Source organism: Opisthocomus hoazin, chromosome 15, assembly GCF_030867145.1.
Source record: "Opisthocomus hoazin isolate bOpiHoa1 chromosome 15, bOpiHoa1.hap1, whole genome shotgun sequence".
NCBI classification, from domain to species: domain Eukaryota; kingdom Metazoa; phylum Chordata; class Aves; order Opisthocomiformes; family Opisthocomidae; genus Opisthocomus; species Opisthocomus hoazin.
Genome location: NC_134428.1, coordinates 9887313 through 9907252, shown reverse-complemented (window position 1 = coordinate 9907252; position 19940 = coordinate 9887313). Strand labels below are relative to the sequence as shown.

The window sequence follows — 19940 nt, the reverse complement described above, 5'->3', positions numbered from 1 at the left end:
ATAATCTGCTTTGTGTGCATGTTGTTAGCGCTTTATAGCAGTGGGGAAGGTGCCAGCAGAGAGAGACTGCAGTAATAATTTATGTGGCAGCGTATCACCACAGGAAGTAAAATAATATTCTGCTCTTTCATGGGAGCCAGATAAAAGGAAAACAAATCTCCAAAGCATTTTTGCCAGATGCTCATCTGAAAGAATTCCCCACAGAAACTCCAACGAGAGATCTGAATGGCTTGCTGTGTTTTCCATTTCATTACCACTCAACACTCTGTAGAGACAGGGAAAGATTACTTCATTCTCTTAATAATTTTTCGCCTTTACAGAAGGATGCAGATGACAGGAAACAGACATCTAGATATAAATACAGAGTATGCATTACGTTCCAAGTTTTTTTCCCAGCATTAATTCTTTAATTCTTCCTTCCCCACAAGCATCCACTCCAGAAAAATACAAGGATCATCTGTAGCAATGGACGTTAGTGTCACATAAGAAGTAATTAATATGCAAGTGCTGGCTTTTGAACCGGATCCTCATGCTGACAGACAGGAACAGCCTCAGCAGGGCGTGCAGGCTCACAGAGGGCTGCAGCCAGAGTACGGGCGGGTGTTCTGCGCGGATCTGTGTGATTCTGTACAGAGACCGGACTGCGGAGTGTCGGTGGGCTGCGGGGAGCCCAGCTGCAGTGGGGCCCTGTGCCCGCACACCCCTCCAGCCAGCACGGCTGGGCCCCACCATCCTGTGTGGTCCAAAATGGAGGTGCTACAATCTGCTGGCCAGCCGCCGCCTGACTCTGCACGTTAGCTAACTCTGTTACTGAAGCTTCCCAGCGCGCTCCGGTGCGGTGTTCCTCCTCGGCGCCTGACGCGGTCTTCTGGTGTTTGCGCCTGGCTCACAGCTCCGCCGAGGGAAGCAGTTGGCCCCCGCCCCAGGGTGAGCGAGCAGGTGCTGCTCTTGCTTCACCCCGTCTCAGGGTGCTCTGACATCGCCCGGGCTGAGCCAGAATCGTCCCCTTCTCTCCGGGTTTTTTCGCTGGTCTGAGGCCGTTTGGAGGTTCTGCGCACCGAGCCGGGGTCGGTAGCGCTGGCACTAAGGGACGGGAGAGCGGCGGCGGTGAGTCGCGGGTTCGAACCCGGGCACCTCCTGTGCGTGCGCCAGCGGCGGGCCCGCACTCGGCGGCTGCAGCTCGCTCTCCCGGGCAGACCGGCACTCAGGGCGCGGTGCCGGGGAGCGCTTCACCACCGGCGAGCCCCGCGGCTGGGCGGCGGACAGCAGGGCTCGGGCCGGCCGTGCCGCGGAGGGAGGGGCTGCGGGCGGCGGGGCGCGGCGTCAGCTCCGCGCCGGAAGGAGCCGCCGCCCCCGCGATGGCGGCGCCCGGTGGCGGCAGGTGTGGGCCGCGCTCCCTCCCTCTCTCGGCGCGGCCGTCCGCGGCCCGCCCGTGCGGGACCCTGCCGCTGTCCGGGCGGGAGGCGGCGGAGCTGGCGGCCGCGGGGCTGCCCTGTCCCGACAGCGCCGCGCGGGCGGGCCGGAGCTGCCTCGGCTGCCTCGCACCGCGCCCGGGGGCGGCCTGGGCGCGGGGGCTGCTGGCAGAGGGCGGGTTCGGGGGTGCGGGTGGGGGTGGTGGAAGGTAGTGGAGGTTGGTAACTGCAATTACAAAGGCTGCCGTCTAGCTAGGAGCGGTTTAGGCCAGCGTAGTGGTGATCTCCTTCAGGCACAAGCAGGCGGTAGGAAATGTAGCGTCGTCTTCCGAGATGTTAATGGCAACACGGGAAACGGCACCCACAGTTTGTAGAGAAGGGGTGTTGGGGTGCTCGTAGCTGGTGAGACCTGAATATCTTTGTTAACTAAATCGTATAGCACTTGGTGATTTGTTTGTGTGTCACCTGAGCTTGTCACCTCAGTGTTTAAAGACGTGAGTTTTGTTTTCAGAGCTGTGGTTCATCAGTGTTTCACGTGCCCTTCGCAAAATGTCGAGTTTTGTACAGCGTGGGGGAATCGGTGTCCTCTTTATTTTTCTATTCGTAAGAGGTAATTCATTTGTTTGTGCCTTGAGACAGAGAGAGAACTTGGCCTTGGACGTTAGGTAGTGAGGATGCTTTCAGGTGTTTGTTTCTGGGGAACAATAAAGAGCGCCAAAGACAGGAGACATTAACTACCCAGTTATTGGAGGCATATAAAAGGAGCTGAATTTTCTCTAGGATGGGCAGAAACTCCTTTTACAAAATTTGGGGGACTAACCTATGTTAATACATTCGGTAATTGTGTCTATTTCTGAGACAATTCAGAGATTCCTGTGAAGAACAGGATCCCCTGAAATGGTGAAGTTGTGCCCACAAGGCCCTGTGTTCCTCTGAAGACCTTGACTTGGCACTGTAAGTCTGCGCGTTCACAGTAACATCTGGGTTTTTTTGGGAGGGGTGTTCTTAACACAAGCTAATTCATAGCTCTTCCTAAAATATGCGATATCTGCCAGTGAGCTGCTAGCAATTATGCGTCTGATCACTCTTTGGAGCATTGTAAAAGAGAGCATTGGAGCATTGCAGTTTTATTGGACAGTGTAATCTGATTTTTGTTTTCTAAAATATTTCTGGAGCAGTGTTCAGACAGTGTCAGGAGGTCACTCAGAGCTGTCTGTGTCTGATTTTAGGTTGAATATCCTGATGTGCAGCTGGCTGTCGTATTGGAGCACGGTGGAGCTTGCATGGTCACATCTTGCCTGAGGTCTTCTTGGAAACTCTCGTGAGGTTAACTTGCTGAGCAAAACTGTTACTTGACGCCTGAAGAGTAGAGTATTGTGTCACTTTGTGACAGCGCTCCATGGGGGACCGTTTGGGTACTGTAGATGTTGCTCTCGCCAGCACATCATGGTAGAGGTAACAGAGAAGCAGATGGATAACCTCACGTTCAGAAGTGACACTGTACTTTCTGATGTTCACTTACACTGTCCAAACAAAAGACATCTCATGGTACGACTGAATGCAGTAGGACAACCAGGTAATTTATTTCTAGACTGATGGAGCTATATTTTAAGTGTATTAATATCTTTTTAAAATGTCTGAATCCTCCTTTGAATGGTTGATATTAATCATTACATACTTTATTCCAGTCAGAAGCAAAATCACTTCCTACTTAGTCTTTAGGAAGAGAGCTGGCTGGATTCTCCTCATGAAATTAACTGCAGAAATGCAAATATGAAAATATAAATGTAGAATTTGTAGACAGCCCATCCTAAAAAAGAAATCTTAAATTACTTTCTGAGAAGTAACCAAATTAATTTTGTTTAATTTTAAAGTTATTTTTATTTATTTGTTTGTTCATTTATCTATAATCTCAATATAGCACTTTGGAAATCACGTCAAAAAGTTGAGATGTTTCTTGCATACAAACAAAAGTTGAGGAGCCAGGGGGTTTAAATAGTGTGACTGAAGTTAAAAATAAAAATTATCAGTAATTAGTTTATGAATTTTTATAAAATCTTTTTGTGATGATTTACGATCTATTCCAGAGGAGCCTAACAGCTTTGTTTGGGGTTTTTTTGTTTTAAAAAAATTGGCAACAAGAAAGCTCGGAATAGCAGTGGTTTTGACTGACTTGGATAATTTGGAGAGTCAGGGCTGCAGTGGAAACGAGCTGGCGAGTGCTGCTGACCGGCTGCCAGCCTGGGGGCTGCTGCCCGGGTGTCAGGGAGACTGGCCTTGCCGCTGCCCTAGCTGTGCTGTGCAGAAATACTGCTCCTGCTGCGGCAGAAGCGGTGATCGTTTTTTCAGATGCAGTGGTGACATATAAAGAGTAACTTTGGCAGCTGTTCTAGCATATGGCAATCTGAAAAATGATAAAAGTAGGCTTGACAAAGGAGTGGATAATAATATTTTTGACCCTGATCAGGTCAAAAACAGGTAATTAATGCTGTGGCGTGTCTTCCTGCTGTTCAACGTTTGTTTGCTGTGATTTTGCTTGATGCAAAGAAGCTTTAAACAGAATGAAATGACAGCATGTGCTACCTACTCTGAATGTACTTGGTCTGGGAAATTCCTTTATTTATTAAGACAAAAATTGGATTGTAGCATGATGGCTTTTACTCTAGCAAATACAATGACAATCTACCACTGTCACTTTGCTGGTTTTTAGGGAACCTCCCAGGAATTTAGTCTCTGCTGCTTTAGGTCAGTTTTGCTGTACAGCTGTTGAATGCCATAGAACATGCAGAGGATCAGAATGGACTTGGAGAACAACAGCATTTCCATCGTTGCATTCCATCATTGATGGCATCCTCTGATTTATTCAATATTCAAATCAGTTCAGTGTGGTAGTCGGGCAAACAGTAGATGACTTTAAAAATTTCTCATGGTGGGATAGCCAATGAAGATTTTATTAGATCTAGCTGAAAATGGTGTCTCTAGAGAAGGGCTTCTTCAGGTTACAGTAGAGCAACTTTGAATATCTTGCTTTCCGAAGAGACTGGAATAGGACTCCATAAATAGTGAAATTGTTGAAAGCAATGGTGGCAGGCACTTTATCTCTTCCCCTTTGATGTGAATGAATTTAATTCTAAGACATTCTTCTTAGAACCCTGCTAGTATCAACCTTTGTCATTTGTTGTATTCTTGGCTATCTTTTTCTCAAGTCTAAACACATTCTGTGTGGTTTTGGAATAACAGTACCCAGCCTAAGCGTATACAAACACTGATTCTGTACCAGAGCAGGTGAATTGAATTCCATAATTCCGTGTTCCGTGACTGGCCCGTTTAGTCAAGCACAGTATGTAAGATAAAAGCTGAAATTGCCTGAGGATGGAAGGGCAAATGTTTGTTCTTCCTCATGTGTTATATTCAGACAATACAGATTCCTATAATTAAAATTGCAAGGTCCATGTGAGGATGACTTAAAATTTTTAATAGATGCTGGCATCACTGGGTGATAGTTGCAAAAGGTTTCCAATTAACTGGTTTATTGAGAGCAATGGCATTATTCATTTAATCTCACCAAAGATTCAGTTTGAAGACTTTAAAAAAAAAAAAAAAACAACAACAAAAAAAAACACCAACAACAAAAAAACAACAACAAAAAAAACAAAAAGCCCCCAAAACTAGGATTCGAGTCAGCGTGTCCAGCTTTGGCAAGCTGTGTCCTGTGAGCTTATTTCTGCTCTCTCATACGAAGCTGATTTCAGGGCTCAGTGTTGCTTAAATTCCTAAAGACTTTTAAAACAATAAAAAAATTCTACTTGCTTTTTAGTGGAGCATGTTTGTTTCGTATAAAATAGGAATTAAATCTTAACCAAAAGAAACAAATTCTAACTTGTATTAATTCTTCTTTCAACTTGGTTTGAGGTTGTCTCAAGAGAAGATCTTTGGAGGGTGTAAGAAACCATCCCTTCTGCCAATTTTTAAAACAAGTGTTACTAAATCACATGAAAATGCACGTTGTGACTGAGTAGATGCTGAGTCAGCCAGCAGACTGTGAAAGTGCTTCATTTGTTTGTGCTGACAGAACTTGATAACAGAACTATTTCTTCATAGCAAGTCGAGCTATATTTCAAGTTATCCGTATGCTTTTTTTTTATCCTCTATATTTTTGATATGTGAAAAGCATACCAAAATTTCATGCATGTGGAAGGTGCGCATAGATTCTCTTCTTACCTGGTGCTTAACTTTCCCCCCTCCCTCTGTGTTCTTACAGTATTCCTGTCATATTTCAAACTCCTTTGGAACACAGAAGATTCTGCATCTGAGAAACATGCGGGAGAAGCTACAATAGAAAGAGAACCCCAGTGCAGAAGTGGAGATGAATTGTATGACGAGGACAGGAGTAATCTAAAAAAAGAAAGAGAATTAAATAGTGAAGGAGTAGAAGCTCTGCTAGATGATGACGGAGACTTGGAAGTGGTCAGAAGACCTCGAAGCGCCTCTGATTTAGAAGCAGAGGATCTTGTGAGGGATAGAGTGTATCCTGTGATTCTGATGAAAGGGGAAGAAGATGCTTTTGAAGATGAAGAAGAAGAATGCACTTGCAGTGATGTTGTTAAAATAGGTAAACAGCAAGCTTACAGTCAAGGAGAAATGGAATAAATATGTTTGTGTAAAACAAAAGAAAAATAGAAATTCTTTAGAAATGAGACAGCAGTTGTGAAGTGAGAGCAGATAATAAATGTAATACTGTGATATTGTAAATATTTGTATAAATAATGTAATATTCCATCTGAACATGAGGAAAAACTTCTTCCCTCTGAGGGTGACAGAGCACTGGAACAGGCTGCCCAGGGAGGTTGTGGAGTCTCCTTCTCTGGAGATATTTAAGACCCGCCTGGACAAGGTCCTGTGCAGCCTGCTGTAGGTGACCCTGCTTCAGCAGGAGGGTTGGACTAGATGACCCACAGAGGTCCCTTCCAACCCTCTACCATTCTGTGATTCTGTGATTTTTAACATTTGCCATTTATCTCCAGAAGTGATTTGGGCAATAGTATACCATGGGGAACTCTGTGCTTCTTAGTTAGAGCGGGGTTTTCAGCATTAAGTAGTGTTATTATATAGAGCAAAGAGTGTTTAGTTCTGTATTTGAAAGGGAAGCGTGACTTGATTTTCAAATTTGTCACTATGGGACTTGATTTGAACAACGTTTTGAGCTAATTATTTCTACTCCACTTTTGTTTTCACAGAACATACTATGGCAACCCCCTTAGAAGATGTTGGTAAACAAGTATGCATTCTGCCTTGTAGTATCTTGCTGTTCATGAATTGTGCTTCAGAATTTACTCCGTTTTAGCTGCTTCTGGTATCTGCAGGTCTGGCGTGCAGCCTTTCTTCTTGCTGATTACATTCTGTTTAAACGGGACACGTTCAGGTGTTGCTCGGTGCTAGAGCTTGGAGGTGGCACTGGAATTACAAGCATTATTGTGGGAACAGTTGCCAAGAGAGTTTATTGCACAGGTAAGGCGGTTATTTTCAGTTAAATATGTTCACGAAACTTCACAAAGCAGTGCTTTCATCCAGGGATTTTTCATCCTCATCTGTTCAGTTTTAGTTAATAACTTTTAATGTATATAAAGTTGTGTTGTTTATTGAAAAATAGCACAAACTTTCTCAATGCAACTTTTAAGCACAGAAGTTTAAAAGTAAAATACGTTGCTGTGAAGTCAGGACAGTGTGCCTAGATTAAAATAGGTAGTATAAGAATCTAATTCTTTCTTCAAGGATGGCTCAAAGCTTGGTACTGAAAGACAAAAGCAAGAAGGATACTAGGGAAGCAATCATCAATGGATAGAGTTGATTTTTTTGTTAATCTCATCAGCTTGAGAGAAGTGAGCTTGAGTATTAGTCTGAGAGGTCAGGGGCATGCACGGCCCATGCGAAATATTCTTATTTTGAATATTGTTATCGATTTTTCCAGACGCTGGTGAAGATCTTCTGGCCATGTGTGAGAAAAATGTTGCATTAAACAAACACCTGATGGAGCCAGGAGGTAAGTGCGATACAGTCAGTGTTTGTGCAATTGCCTGTACATGAACTACTTTGGGATTAAACAGCACAGTCATTGACTACCTAGCGTCTTCACAAATGAAATGAAGTTTTGTCTTGGTTAAAAGTGACCCATTTAAAAGGAAAGATGCAAGGTATCTCTATGAGGTTCATAATGTGACAGCTTCTTTTGAGAAGAGCAAACTACTTACTCTTCCTTTGGTCAGCGGTTAAGACCAGCTGTAGTTCCTACACAGTCATTGTGTGAATTTCACTGAGGTACTTGGGAGGATCACGGGCATCCGGGTGCCGAGGGTCACGTAAACAGAGTGTCAGTGGCAGAGGTCAAACTCTGGAAAGCCGAAGCATTTTGAAGGTGCGATGTGCAGGAGAGAACATAGGTTGTCTTTCTGACCATTTGGTTCCTCTGTTCTCTTGTGAGTGGGTAACTGGATTTTTACAGTAAATGATTTGAGGTTCAAATTTACTTATTTCATACATCCTCATAATACATCTTCATCACGTGTTTCATTACAGATTTCGACTCTTTACTTTTGCTTAAGTACTGTCTGAAAGGCCATCTGTGACTGATGTGATCTTTCTTCACCCACAGGAGGGGACATTAAAGTAAAAGAACTGGACTGGCTGAAAGATGAATTCTGCACTGGTAGGTGGTTGTAATGGGCCCTTGCAGATGGGGTTTGGTGTTTTGTTTTGGGTTTGTTGTTTTTCTTTTTTTCCCCTTCAGAGCTATCAAGAAATGCTTATTCTGTTGTTTATGAAGTAAGTCTTCCAGCACACACGCCTCTGGAAAAGCAGTGCAAAGTACACGATTGTCTTTGAGTGCAGTATTGCCATGGAAATGAGTAAGGAAGGGTTTATGGACAGGTTGAGACTAGACAAGCGGTGGCTGTCCTTTACTTAGGTCAAAATCCAGAGATGCAAACAAGATGTGTCTGTTCTGTGGTGATAATGGAATCCAGGCACAGTGACGTGGATGTGGGTTCTGAAATTCAGATTTTGATGGGATGGTATTGTGTGGCTTGTGACTGCATGAACAGAAAACTGTAAAAGGTGGTGGGCAGTGTGGGTGATGATTTGAAAATGTATAAATACTTGGTCCAAATGTAGTGGTGAACGTGTTGTATTTTAAATATTTGCCAAGGGAATGTGTTCTGCTGCTTTTAGCAAAATAAAGGCAACTGACTTGAGTAACAGTTAAAGTGCAATTAATGATAGTAAAGCAGATCACTAAAACTTTCTAGGGGTTGCAAGGTCAACACAAAATTGTAGCACTTGTTTATATGAAGCTTACTTTATAGATTTTTATGTTATCGGTTGGATTTGATGTAATGCTTCTAGAAATTAGAACAACTATATAAACAAGTGGAAACATCCTTTATGCATTCAAAAGCTTCTCCTGGACCTTAAAAAATTCTGATTAATTAAAATATTTGATAATTTTAGTTTGAAATACTGTGTATTTTAGACTTTCAGAGAAAATTTCTGTATTTTAACAAAATCTAAATTTTAAAAAGCATGATGAAGTAGAAAGATTAAACAAAACTTATGCAAAGGTGCATTTGGGTTTTTATTTAAAGCAGTATTTATTTTAATCTAGTTAAATCTGTGATCTTGCTACAGGGTAGTAATTGATTGTAAATTCTGAAGTCAAAGAAAACTTACTCTTGCCAGTCGGCCTTGGGAGGATTGGACATAATGCAGAGAAGACAAAGGACTGCAGGGAACTTGAGAGAATGACGAGAGGGAGGTTTTCATTTACCTGCAGTGGGCTGCTCTGTTTGTGGAGTAGCAGATGGCCACGGGAGTTAACAAGTTCCTTTTTTCCAGCTATCAGTCATCTGAGACATTTAATCGTGTACACCAAAGCCGTATTCTTTGTTACAGATCGTGCAGCTCCTTATAGCTGGTCTGAAGAAGAGATTGCTGATTTGCATGACCACTGCACTGTGATAATGGCATCTGATGGTAGGAAAATATAAACAGTAAGCTTTTAAATCAAACACTTCAGCATTATGAGTAGTAATTTAAACATACCTAGTTTGCTTGTAAAATCTAATAAGTCAGATCCTTACCTAATTTGTCAAAGCTCTTGCCTTAAGTGTTCCTGCCTGTATATTTAAAAAAAAAACCCAATTGTATTTACATTCTGAATTAGCAGTAGGAGAACAGATGTTGAAAATGACTGTTCTTTCATTTGGTGTGGTAATTATTTGTGACTAAATAAGTTACTCAAAGAATATAATCACAAGTAAGTGATGAATTTGACTTTCAGAAGAGTTTTATTGTCCTGCCTTTGTTTTGCATCAGACAACCTCTGTGCAAATAATGATCAATAGGCGGTTAGACTAATATATTCTATAAAGTGAAAAACAGCTTCAGGTGCTGCGCTTGCCCATAGAGTCTGTGCCTGTGGATATCTCTGGGGTTTTTTGTGCTCTTTTTCTTGCTTAAGTGAAAGCAAGAAAAGTGACAGGCTAGCTTATCTGTGTAAGAAAACCATCGTTGTTTTGATATATAAGTAAAGGAAGATTGTTTTTAGTTTTGGTATTGAAAGGTGTTGCAAGACTGCTTTCCAAGGAGATACAGTTATAATGGTAAATTAGTTACTGCCTTTTTTTCTGTTTTTGTAAGAAACAGGGCCCTATACATTGTGATATCCTACTGCAAAGCAAAAAACAGACAGGATATTTCCAGGCTGAGAGAAATCTTGTTGAAGTTTGTTGTCTGACAGGAGTGGTTCCCACAGATAGGAGAGAAATCTTCAAGAAAGCCTGACATAAATGGCAGCAGTGGGTACTGCTACAGGGTCAGTTGTTGCCATTAAAAATGTACTTTGGGAGGTAGTTAAAATAGGGACTTGTTTGATTGCAATAATCAGACTAAGTCTTCTTGTTGTTGGCTTAAGTAGATAATACACTTAAACATGTATTTTATGCTCTTAATCTTTTTTATCTTTTTGGTAGTGTTCTATGATGATGACCTGACAGATGCATTGTTCAGAACGCTGTATAGAATCACACACAACTTGAGAAATTCTTGCACAGTTTACCTAGCAATAGAAAAGAGGTAACTATTACCAAGAACTTTAAATAAAAAGCACTAAAAACTGTACATGCTTTCTTTATTTGGAAGAAGCATCTGATTTGATTGAAGGTTGGCTTCTTATTTTCACTGTATTAGTTGATCACAGGCTGCAGTATATACTCAGGACAAGCATTTGTTTTTACACATGCTTAATTTGTATCAGTTCAGAATTTGACTTCCACAGGAGTCCGGCTTTTGTTGTCCTACCTTTGTCTCACAGCAGATAAACTGATGGATTCTGTAATGCCTGACAACATTTGCTATATATTTTTGAGGTGATAGAGTGGAATGAAGGGGCTTAGAATGAGGGTATACGTTTCCCAGCTTGAGTACCCCTAAGACAATTTCTCTTGCATTTTCTTTGAAGGAATCATTGAACGTTTTTAAGTAGTCACATGTTGCAGTCCATTCATAAACTGATCTATAAATAGGCTTTGCTTAAATCTCTGGAGATATGTAAGCAATAGCTATTCACATGATTTGTTGCCAAGTGTTTGTCCAGGAAGTCAGACCAATGATTCTGTTGTGGCAAAGTGCCTTAAAATCAATGGAAAGATTCATCCAAGAGTTATCGGTGTATTGATGGTAACGTAAGTCTTGTCCGCTTTTCAGGAATAGCAAGGGGTTATGCTTTTTGGCCGTCAAAGTTAATTAGACTGAGAAGACCCACATTTTCCATTAGCTGAGGAAAGTTCTATAGCTATTTAAGATGCCAGTATAAGAGAGAGATTTCGAATTAAATATTCTCTCGCCAGGCTGAACTTCACTTTGAGACATATGGATGTTACATGTGAAGCCTACAGTCATTTTAGAAATACTCTAAATGATTTGGAGAACCTCCAGGATAGAAAAATGAAATATTCTGTGGAGCCCATTAAGCTTGATTTCTGCCAGTTTCTCATTTATGAACGAATTGAGCAGTTGGTAAGTGGCATTCATTAAAATAAATGTAATGTGTTGGGCTAATCATCTCAAAATTATTTATCAGGTGTTTGCTTAACATGAAGTAAGAACAGGAAAATAAACATTACCTTTTCATGTATTTCCATTTAACTTTTTTGTTGTTTTAAAGCAATTCTTGTTTGTGGCTACATAATCTGTACTAGATTTGCATAACGTACCCTTTTCTGTCACCAGCAGTACAGTGGCTCAGACTGCATTCATTTCCTCAAAGATTACGAAACAATCTCCATTATTTTGTAAAATACAGTTTTTGCGATTGCCTAGAAAATGGGACCAGTATCTCTTCTCATTTATTTGCTTCTAAAAGAGCTTTCACCTCATAGTTTTAGTAATTCCTTTCCCAGTTCAGGGTTCAGGAAATAGTGTTCTAATCTCTATGAAGAAGTCGATTAGCTGTAAACTTCTGTTACTCAGAAGTGTGTCAGATACAATTTTTGTAGTTATCTAATTACCTCCCAAGCACTTACGGTTCTTTTTCTCTACTTCTTCTTCCAGTTGTCTGCTCTTACGAATATTATGCAGGGTAGTTAATAGCTTGCTAGCTTCTAGAACAATGCAATCTAACAGATCTTTTTAGAGAACTGGCAGATCTTGTACTGGATTGCAAATCTGTGTTCTGTTTTTTGCATTTTCTGTTACCAAGAAATGATGTTCCTGTAATCAACGTACTATTGCTGTGTCTTCTGTACACATAGTAAGATTATGGGGGCCACAATTACTTCATGAGGCTGATTTATTTTACTTAATGCTGATACCTTCAGGCATAAAACATACATGCAAAACTCTAAAACAAGTTTTGCAAGAACATAAACGTAACCTGGATTATACCTGAATGTGTAAATTTATTCCCTGGCCTTTTTGAGGAAAGCTACTGGTCTTTGAAATATACATATTTTTAAAAGGCCTATGTTTTTTATTTATAATGAAGTAGATTGCCACTATTCAGGATGTTATGGTGAAGGGTTATGTGATCGTTTGCTTGCTAATGTTTTGTATTGTAGGCAAAGCATATACTGACTTATTCTACAGAAATTAAATGGTGTGTTTTTCATCTTCATTGTCCAATAGATTGAGATGGGTGGGTGTGTTTGTACAAGACATGCATTTATGAGGCTCTGATTCCTCAGTAAACTGAGTATTTTTTCATTTGTGTTTTTACTAGCGTTATTGAAAGTAATACTAGCGTTATTGAAAGCGTTTGTCAACGCACAAAAAAATATGAAGATTATCAGTCAAAACACTGCACAAGGTCATGCAGGCACAGTGAAATAATTTTTAAACAAATTATTTGAATGATACTAATTTTCTGTTTTCAAAAAACGTGCGACAAGAATGAAGAAATCAATTCTGTTGCTCTGTCTCAAAGATAATTTAGTGGTTGTTCTAGATTACAGATGGATTCAGTATCTGTAGATGGAGGTATAGCGTGTGTCTTAAAACTTGTCAAGTGAGAGTGTTGGACTTGTTCATAATAGCAACCTACTGATCTGAGAAAATACCTTTATATATTTTTTCCACTCCTACAGGAATTGTGGAAGATCATTGCTGAACAGCTATCATGACAGGGACATGAGAAAATAGAAGATCTTTACCTAAGGATAAAGGCTTTTTGAGGTGTTATTAAAAATGGATTTTCATCCCAAGAAAAGCATTTTTCCTGGTGGGAACTGTGTTCTCGGAAAATATTGTTGTGCAGATTTGCTTTGCTTCAGTACGTTTTGGTTTTGGCACTTGGGACACGGTTCTTTGATGTTCCTTTTACAAAACTGTTTAACGTTGACCTTCAGAGTACGCGCTGGATGCCAAACAGTGGCAGTGACACAGTGGCTTGCTCTTCAGGATCAATGGCTTAGGTTTTAGAGTCTGACGAAGAGGTGTTTAACCTTTCCAGTGTGGCTGATTTGCAGATGTCATGCATTCTTCTTTTTAGTTTTCTGAACATGGACACTGTTCTTGGCCTCATCCCAGTTCCACATTATTTATATTTATGGACATTTGTGAAAAAGCATTCTGGGCAAGACCTGTTTGTCTTTCATGGACTTTTCTTTACGCAACCTGCTTATGAAACTTAGTCTTTAATTTTCAGTTTGTCCCATCTAAATCATTCTAGTTTCAGGCTACTGTCTGAACTGAAAGGAGGTGAGATGCATTTTGTTGGAGCCTCTAAAAATACTCCAAGGAGGTCCTGGAGCTATGTTGTCCTGGAATTTTAAGCTATTCTGTCCTTGCCGGGTTGAGGGCGGGAAGGTACTGCATGAAGTGATGTGCTACTGCTCTTTAAATGTTTGGAATTCCACCTTCAACATATACATGTGAGGCTGGGGAGGAGGAGGTGGCCAAGAATGTCTTGCCCATAGAAATGGGGCCTTCAGTATCTCAGATTTTGGATTAAAATACAACATATTGATCAAATCTCTCCTGTGTTATTAACATTTGGTTGTACTTTTTATAAATTTTATGTGCATTGTTATGTTCGTATTGCTGCCTGTATGTATGCTGTCACGTGAATTCTTGTGCCTGCTGGATTCTTCAGCATTAGAAGGGTATCGGTGACGAAGCTGTTCCGACCGCTGACTCAGCGGAGTGCGCGTACATCACATTAGAAGCATCTGGTTGACTTCTTCCGAGCCTGTTTCATGTTTGGTTTACAGAATCACAGAATCACAGAATAGTAGGGGTTGGAAGGGACCTCTGTGGGTCATCTAGTCCAACCCCCCTGCTAAAGCAGGGTCACCTACAGCAGGCTGCACAGGATCTTGTCCAGGCGGGTCTTGAATATCTCCAGAGAAGGAGACTCCACAACCTCCCTGGGCAGCCTGTGCCAGTGCTCCGTCACCCTCAGAGGGAAGAAGTTCTTCCTCATGTTCAGACAGAACTTCCTGTGCCTCAGTTTGTGCCCATTGCCCCTTGTCCTGTCACTGGGCACCACTAGTTCAGTGGTTTTAGGTCAGTTATCGAATAATTTCTATATGTGTATGAAGACATATTTTTTCATGTTCTTTAATGAGATGAAAGGTTATTAGATGATGATGGCCTTTTCCTGTGAGTATAGTCAAAGTAAAAATTACATTATGTTGGTATATATCTAACAAGATTAATACAGAACTTCTCTCTCAGAATCCTTATTTGAACTTCAAAGATACAAAATTGTGTTTTAATCCAAAGATTCCCAAACTAGTGCTCTTTTTTTTGTTTGTTTTGTAATGTTATTAATTTTGGTAGATTAACTGACAGCAGCTGTTGTTTAATATAGGTGCTTATTTAAGTAGTAGTATTTTGAAGGCTGTAGCAAGAAATTAATTTGAACTGATGGGAAATAATACTTGGAGTTGGAGAAGGTTTTTACTTATGCAGATCTTCTGAAAATCTTTGGAATTATCAGCAGAAACTCATCTGGCTAGAGGGATACTGTAGAACATTTAAACGTAGAATTCAGCCGTTTCACCGCAGCTGGCTTAAATTAACATCTAAAAAAGATTTTTATACTTGTATCTGTGGTTGAGTAAATACAAACATCACAGCTGCTTGGGAAGCAAGCTGAAGTGGAATTTCCTCCTAAAGAAACAAAGTTAATCTTCTGTTGAAGGGAAAGAACAGCTTTGGGGTTCAGTGACTGAGATCTACAGGCAACATGGCAAACCTGTTATGACCCTTGTTGGTAATGGTGAGGAATAGGCAGCAACTCTGAGGACACCAGACTCTCACAACACCTTAGCTTTCCAGGGTGAATGAGAGGTAACATAGCCTGTCTTGCCAGAGAATTGTCCACTGTTCCTTAGGGATATTAAGTACAGTTGCAACCTTCTCCGTTTTGACTTTAATAATATTTTAAATATGTCATACACGGTAGTTGTTCTCAGAACTCATCATGCAAATTTACACCTTTAGCAGTTTGTTGTTTATTAAGATGATTAGAAGTGGGGAATTGGTTAGTCTTGAGCCATACGGATTATAATTGGAAATCAAGTTAGTGCCTAAAATGATAATGCCTTTAGCACATCATCTGTATTTATGTAATCAAGAAGGATTTTTATTTCCCAAATAAAGCATGATTTAAAAAATAGTATGGTCCTGTGGTGATGTATCTAAATTTTAAATAATTGTAACAGGTAACATTCTTAATTTTTTTTTTTTTTTGCAGCTCTGTCTTACACCTGATTTTTTGCTGTCTATTATACACAATTTGCCATGTTTTTTAGCCAAATGGAAAGGAGAGAAAATATGATTGGGGGGAGGAGGAGGAGATGTTCATATGTATACAACAGTCCAGTGTAAATTGAGTGATGCTTTCAATTCATACAACTTCCGGAAAAGTCAAGTGATTCAGCATCAGGTTGGATGGTCTTGGACTTGTGAGCTGCTGGGAAAGAGTCTGAATATTTCATTGTAAAACCCGTAAGAACTGTGCTGGGCTATTCATATAGTTCTTTTTGATCACCTCATAGTTAGTAGGGAAAGAAAGGGAATTGGTGAATGTTTCTAGTCAGCATCGCCCATTCCTGCAAGTCCTTTATTTCTGGGAAGGGAAGGTAGGTGCTTAATGTGATATTTATTAATGTTTCTACTCTGCTGTGGAGCTGAGGTTGGAAAGATTTCATTTGGAAAACTGACTTTCTCCTGTGCTAAATAAAGCCGTTCTGCACCTGGGAACACTTCTGGATCTGGCTGGCATAGTCTGGTTGGCCAGCCAGATGGGTCGTTCTGGGGAGAGAGTAATGCAGAGGACGTGGAGGGGAACCTGTGGAGCTCTTGCAGTGCACTTATTTCTGATAAAGGAGTGCCACAGCTTTGTTGAGAGGTGTGATCTTCCAGGAGGACTCTTGTTTGAAACAAACTGATGTTTACTTTTGTCACTGGTGTATGGTGAAATAACACATGTCCTTTCTCACTCCCCACACTTCAGATGAAGATGGCAGGCATCCCTCTTCTGCTTTTATCTTAAGAGGAACACAGATGGCATAATGGTAGATACTGGTCAAAAGAGGAACTTGAACTTGTGTGTGACATTTGAATGAGCGCTGCAAGCTGAGGACATTTATTTCTTTTCAATCTTTGTTGATGTGAAACTTGGAGAACTGCTTTGTTGTGAACTTTAGTTCAGAAAAGTGAATTTCTGTGTGTCATTTTGCAATACAAACAAGAGATAATCACTTGATGGGAAGCATTATGTATATTTATTATCTCTGTGTGTTCTCATGTGTAGGTGGCTATTCATAGATCATACTTGTAGCTCCATCTGCTGTACAACACTTTGAGTCAAAACATTTTACAGTTTGTTAAACACCCTGTTCCTTTCTGCTTTAACAATATTGTATTCTGGAGTAACAGTTTAGGTTTAGTATGTACTTCTGCATTTCTCACCTAGACTTGCAGATGTGTGTATTAGAGATGAAGTTACCGTGGAAATAATCTTGAAAAAAGTGGTGCTGTAATTACCTGTTTTTTAACACTAGCTTTAGGAAGCTGCCTCCAGCTGCTTTGCATTTTCAGGAAACTTTCTAGGAAGAAGTGGACGTAAGTTTTTTGTGTGTAGTGGGGACTTCTCATTCATTAGAAGATCAGGACTTGAACTGGATCTCAAAGTTTTACAGCAGATAAATCTCATGAGATTATCTGTTCATTGACTTGACTGTTCTCATGAACTTCCACATACACCACTGGCTCCAGTCCTTTTCCATTGTCATCAGAGACTTGAGGGCTCTGTCCATGCCAGTTGCATTTCTGGTTTGGTTTGGTTTTTTCCTCATTCTGGTGGACATCTTCATGAAACTTGGAGAAAGATTTTTGTGTGTTTGAGATTTCTGCTGTCTGTCATGTCAAGATCAATAAGCCAATGCATCTTTCCTTAAGGAACCAATGTAACACTTGCCTATCTCTAGTAGGGTAGCAGAATTTCCTTTAAAGTAAATGACGAAATTGATTATTTCACAACCATAGAAGTGACTAGAATCAATTTTGGAAAGGCTTAAATGTGCATTAACAGTGACCTTGCAGTATTATATTATTTTATGAACATCCATTACACTGTTTCTGAAGCACAGACCCGCCTCTTGCTAGAGGTCTTAAATAGCCTAAGGGGCAAAAATAGTGAAGAGGGTTATTGTACTTTTCCTGGTGCTATACAAACAAATTGTATTAATTACAAAATAGAAAAGGGAGGAGTCCTTGAGAGAAAATTAAATTCTCTAACATGAGGGAGCGATCCATAGTAGTTCTAGAAAACAGCACAAGGAATTCCTGGAAACCAAAAGGAATTTGGAGGGGCAAGGGGACTCCTACAAAACTGAGGGAAATCCTAGAAAGTAGCATTGAGGTTTTCCTGGAAAGGCAGGAATTTCGGGGAGGTGCAGTGCTACACAGCAGTGTGGGGATCATCAGGAAGTGGCACAGGAAACTCCTAGAAATCACTGGGGGGGTTGGAGCTGGTTCTTGGGAAGTAATTGCGTGACATCTGGGAAGCAACGGGGAATTCAGGAGCCAAAATTTCTGGATGATGCGTACAAGTAAGCTTGATCCTGATGGTTCAATAATTTTTTATTTTTCCTTTAATGTCCTGTTATGTAGAGGAACTAGCCTGTCAAAAGATGAATCATAGAATGGTTTGGGTTGGAAGGGACCTTATAGATCACCCAGTTCCAACCCCCTGCCCTGGGCAGGGTCCCCTTCCACCAGACCCGGCTGCTTCAAGCCCCGTCCAACCCAGCCTTGAACACTGCCAGGGAGGGGGCAGCCACAGCTTCTCTGGGCAACCTGGGCCAGGGCCTCACCACCCTCAGAGTAAAGAATTTCTTTTTTATAGCCAATCTAAAATTATCCTCTTTTAGTTTAAAGCCATTAGCTTCATTATGATGAGATGCAGGTTGTAACGCTGATGGAGAAATAAAAGGGTAGATTTTTGCAGGCAGAGTGAGGAAGCAAGTCCTCAGACTTATTCCATCTGTGCAGTTGTCCAGTAGGGCATGCCATAGGGCAGACAATAGGGCTCTTGTATCGAGCAGAGCGTTTTCAGAAGCAGCCTTTAATGTGGGCTGAGTTCTGGCTGCCCATCTCCAGAGCCCTAAGAGTCTGAGTGAGGTTTGTAGGTTACTGTGCTGTAGCTGAATCAGTCTGTCCATCTGAACCGTGGGCACTGAAGCAGAGGTAGTACGATTTTCTCAATGAGCTGTAGGTGAAGGGTACCATTTTGTATTACGCTTCATTTTGATACAAGAATAGGCAGCTGCTGTAGAAGCAGTCCTGCTTTCAAGCCTCTGTGCTTATTTTATATTCTGGTTGTATGTTCTCCCCTTCCATAGTGTTGGTTATAGTGGTTTTGCAATCTGAGATTTTCTGATTCTAAGGAAATCTAATTGCAAGTGTATTTCTCCGTTGGATCAATGAGCTAACCCAACTGACCCCTGTGATCCAACCAAGGCCATCAGTAGAGTTTTGTTGCTGGGGGTATAGAGAGACAGCAGACTAATTATTTTGATGGCACTGGAGAGTTGGGCCCACTTTGCGGCTATATGAAACTGTGCTCTTGACCCATGTGGCAGCGCATGGCATTTTAGCAAGCTGATTTATCTCAGTCGTTGCGCCTGTGACCACAATTACCAGTCATTAGATTGCCTGAAGTGTTAAGGCCAAGTGCTGCCGTTGATTTCAAAGGTAGTTGTTGGTGCTGAGTGCTGGGTACAGAAAACTAAAGACTGTTTCGGAAAAGTGGAAACTGAATTCCTGTGTATCTGCTCGTTGTGAAATGTCAAGAACAGCTGCCTGCCTTGGAAACCTGTAGAGATTTTTCAGTCTGAATAAATTGAGAATTATTTGCTTAATGCTTAGCAACATGTCTTTAAAATGTCGTTCACCTCCTGAGTGTGATTATGGTGTTTGTAACCTGAAGAATACAGCTGGCAGAAAAGAGCTTTCCTGTAGATTAATCCCAAACGTAAGGGACTGAAAGTTTTGTTAGGATCCATGTGACAAGAAGTAGAAAATGGGGAAGGAATGGCATTAGGGAATAAGTAGTAATTCTTTATTTCTTCCTGCATCCTGAAACTTGTTTTCATTCATTTGAAGACATTGTAATAGAGAAACTAATTATTGTTAATTGTTAACAAAACCAGCCAGCTTCTTGTCTTGAATGGGATCTGCCACAGCTGCTGGAAAGAAGCTGTTTCTTTTCAGATTCTTCTGTGTTCAGTTAGAAATCCTGCACCTTCCCTTTACCCTCTCAAGAGAGATCGATCATGCAGTGGTTTTTGTAGGACAAAGTATAAATTATTGATTAATGTGCTGTTACCTAGAGGGTTACAGCAGACTGACCAGGTAAGCACGGTGTGATGTGCGTAGTTAAAGCAACGGAAGGAGACAAAAAGTCCTTGGAGGTTCAAGTCAAGTAGCAGGATTTGAAAATGAGCTACTTAATGCAAGCCTTTGGAC

General features: G+C 41.0%; 1 protein-coding gene across 2 annotated transcripts; it reads left to right on the top strand.

Annotated features, from left to right (window-relative positions):
- The first annotated feature begins 562 nt into the window (after positions 1-562).
- Positions 563-15564, top strand: METTL22 (methyltransferase 22, Kin17 lysine). 2 transcript variants are annotated; one of them, XM_075436660.1, is made up of 12 exons: positions 563-1107; positions 2280-2366; positions 2642-2988; positions 5674-6024; positions 6650-6690; positions 6776-6920; positions 7381-7452; positions 8062-8115; positions 9357-9437; positions 10436-10538; positions 11312-11480; positions 13046-15564. In XM_075436660.1, exons 3-12 carry the CDS (start codon positions 2859-2861, stop codon positions 13079-13081), a joined length of 1182 nt encoding a protein of 393 aa, XP_075292775.1. In that variant the 5' UTR covers positions 563-1107; positions 2280-2366; positions 2642-2858; the 3' UTR covers positions 13082-15564. The 2 variants fall into 2 exon arrangements, with proteins under 2 accessions (XP_075292775.1, XP_075292774.1); XM_075436659.1 differs by lacking the exon at positions 563-1107 and adding an exon at positions 1324-1381.
- The last annotated feature ends 4376 nt before the right edge of the window (positions 15565-19940 follow it).